Source organism: Akebia trifoliata, chromosome 2 (genome assembly GCF_017979445.1).
Source record: "Akebia trifoliata isolate Shusen 1 chromosome 2, ASM1797944v1, whole genome shotgun sequence".
In the NCBI taxonomy this organism is placed as follows: domain Eukaryota; kingdom Viridiplantae; phylum Streptophyta; class Magnoliopsida; order Ranunculales; family Lardizabalaceae; genus Akebia; species Akebia trifoliata.
In genome coordinates, this window is record NC_141376.1 from 13320388 (window position 1) to 13323617 (window position 3230).

General features: G+C 33.5%; 1 protein-coding gene across 1 annotated transcript; it reads right to left on the bottom strand.

The window, feature by feature from the left end:
* Window positions 1-903: 903 nt before the first annotated feature.
* Window positions 904-1855, bottom strand: ATPD (F-type H+-transporting ATPase subunit delta). Its single transcript, XM_086431247.1, has one exon. The coding sequence runs from the start codon at window positions 1797-1799 to the stop codon at window positions 1050-1052; it is 750 nt and encodes a 249-aa protein (XP_086287373.1). The 5' UTR covers window positions 1800-1855; the 3' UTR covers window positions 904-1049.
* Window positions 1856-3230: the final 1375 nt, after the last annotated feature.

Genomic DNA, 3230 nt, shown 5'->3' on the forward strand with positions numbered 1-3230 from the left:
TTATGAAAACATGAACGACTTTTATTCTAATTACGGTTACGATAAACTATTCATTTTATTGACAAAAAACATGAACATGGTACACTGTTCACTTTTACACATCTACAAACTCTTAAATTTAAAAATGACCAACTTACGAATTCCTAGATATTAAAAGTGACAAATTTATGAGCTCGTAGACGCAAAGTGAATTGTGTATCGTATGCATGTTTTGGGAATTAAAATGAACATTGTATTAAAACTAGAATTACGACATATTAAACGCATGATATTGGTATTCACCCAATAAATAAAAGGTGAATCTTCATTTTGTGAATTGAATATGATAAAATTCTGAATTCAGTACACTATTCATTTTAATTCTCAAAATATGCTTTTATCATTTTTATAACCTATTTGTCACTTTGTCACTATTAATATCTACAAATTCGTAGATATACCAATGAATTCATTGATTATATAATAATGATGAATTCACTCGAAATGCATATTTTGGGAATTAAAATGAATAATGTATCAAAATCAGAATTTTGACATACGTTGCGTACGTTTTGGGAAAAATCCCATAAATAAATTGTTAAAAATAAGTAAAAGTTGATGCGCCATTAGAAGCTCAACTCATTTTTATTTAATTGTTGTTAGATCTCTACGTTTAGCTGCTATTAGGAGCTCCATGTTAAAATTTTCTTGAACTGGTATTACAAATGTTGAGATAATAACTTGAGCCAAACCATTGTTATGTGTGAAATGTGTTTTGATCTTCGATTAGTGTAAGATAAATAATTTAAGAAATTGGGGTGTAATAAGTAAACGTTGCGTGCCAATAGCAGTTCTCTCTATAATTAAAAAAAAAAAAAAAATTTTGAGCTTTTCATGGAGTACTTATTACACAAGCCAACAAAATGCAGAAAAAACTCATTTACTTGTCCGTAATCAAACATGCCCTAAAAGAAACAACTTTTATAAATTCTCACAAGAATTCCCAAATCGAAGAAAAATTCACCTTTTTTTTTTCGATCCAACAGATCAACAACAACACAGAGATCTCATCAAACAGCAAGAGAAATCTCACTAAAATCAAGTTGACTCGCGATCTCTTCCAACTGTTTCTTAACACTCATATCGATCAATTTCGATCCAGAACTCCCATACCTAACCGTAAACCCTGCAACGAGAGACGGATCGATCACAGTTTTGATCCTCACATTCTTCGCTCCTGTCAACCTCTGTACTCCCTTGGCGATCTGCGCCAAATGCTGAGACTCCAAATTCACTACCGAAGTCACAATTGCCAACTCTGTATCAGTCATTTTGTTGTAAACAATCTCGAATTCCTTCACAATCTCCTTAATCATATCGATTCGCTTCATGTCGACCAAAATGTTTAAGAAATTCTCCGTATAAGGTTGTAGTTTCGAAGTGCTCGCGATATCGTCGATTACTTCGCGTTTCTTCTCCAAAGCGATGACTGGATTCGCGAAGAATTTGAAGATCTGAGGTTCAGAGAAGAGTTTATCGAGTTTTTCCAATTCTTCGCTTGTTGATTCTAGGGTTCCGTTTGATTTCGCGGCCTCTGCGAGTGCGGCGGCGTAGCTTGTCGCGGCTGAGTCCGCCATTTTTGCGCCGGAAGCTCCACCGCGGTGTCTGGTTTTTGCGGTGAGTTTTGGGATTTTGAGAGATGGAAATGAACTGGAGAATGATAATCGGACGGGTTTTAGGGTTAGGGTTTTGCCCAAAATTCTAGTAGACGGTGGAGATTTAGCTTGGAAAGCTACTGGAGATTGTTGCAGAGCTGCCATTCTTGCTGCTTTTGGTGAGAGAGAGAGGTTTTTTGTGGGTTTTGTTTGGCTGAAAATTGGAGAAATGAGTTTGGATGGAAATGGACGGTTGAGATTTAATGGGAGTTTGATGATGTATGGTGTAAATCCAGTAGATTATCTTCAACCGTAGCCTCTTATTAGGAACTAATAAGAAGTTGCCATGTGGACTGGATAGCAATTTTGATAAGTGGGGTTGAGAGATTTCTAACACACAGTGACTAAAATGCCCTCCTTCCTTCTGCTCTTCGATAATTGTGCGTGCTCCATTGGAATGTATATTTTATTAGAGGAGAATGAGTTTCCTTACCATGATAGTGAGGAAAAAGGCTTTGGTAAGCCTCATCCACCATAACAAAAGGCCTCGAAATGCATAAAACAAGACTTACCTGTTTCACACATCTCGAGGTCTTTTTATGGTGGATGAATTTTGATGTTAGCCAAGGGATTAAATTAAAATTGGATTTTGTGTTTTAATCCTAATTTTAATTTTCATTAGTATGTAAATTGTTAAAATAAATGTTAATAAATATTGATTAATATTTATTTAAAATTGATTTAAATAAAATTAATTTATTTTATTTTAAAATGATATTTGAAAGTTACTTTATGGTTAGTGTACTTTTTGTTAAAGAAAAGTAAGTATTTTTAAAAATAACATTTCTATTGGTTGATAACTTTTCACATAGATTGAAATTTGTAAAAGTTCTTTTTGACTCATTTTTCAAATATTTTATAAATCCTACATTGCTTTTTAAATGTTTTGGAGGGATTTTTTAAACCTATAAATAAGAACATATTCTCAACTCTTTCTTCATTCCAAAGACTCTCCTTGAGAGCTCCTAATGGCTTCAAAGTATATGAAAATTTAATAATTCTTTTTTATTTTATTTATATATATATATAATAAGAAAGAAAGAAAAGAAAGAGAGAGAGAGAGAGAGAGAGAGAGAGAGAGAGAGAAAAATTAAATATTTAATAGGGCCGTCCAATTTTAGATAGGCACCAAGGCTGATCTGAAAAGTGTCGAAGGGGCCTAAGGGTGCTTAACGGATTCCTTGATCCGAATAAGTGCCTAGTAGTTCCAATGGGTTTCATACCTATTGAGATTCAAAAATCATTTACGAATGGGTGTGACTTTTATAATTGTTATATATTTATGGAGATCAATTTTGTTAAAAAAAATAATAATAATTCAAAAATTTTCTACAAAAAGAGGCATTCGTGTATCCGAGATTCTGTGTGACAGATTTTCTCAAAATAGTGCAAATTTTGAGGAAATATACAGTTGTGTTAGAACTGGGCTCTATTGTATCTTGAAGATAAGTTCGCCAGCAACTCATCTGCATTTTCGTGTTCAATAGGAATGGGGGCATCTATTGTCTATAAGACAACATAGATTACTACGTGCCT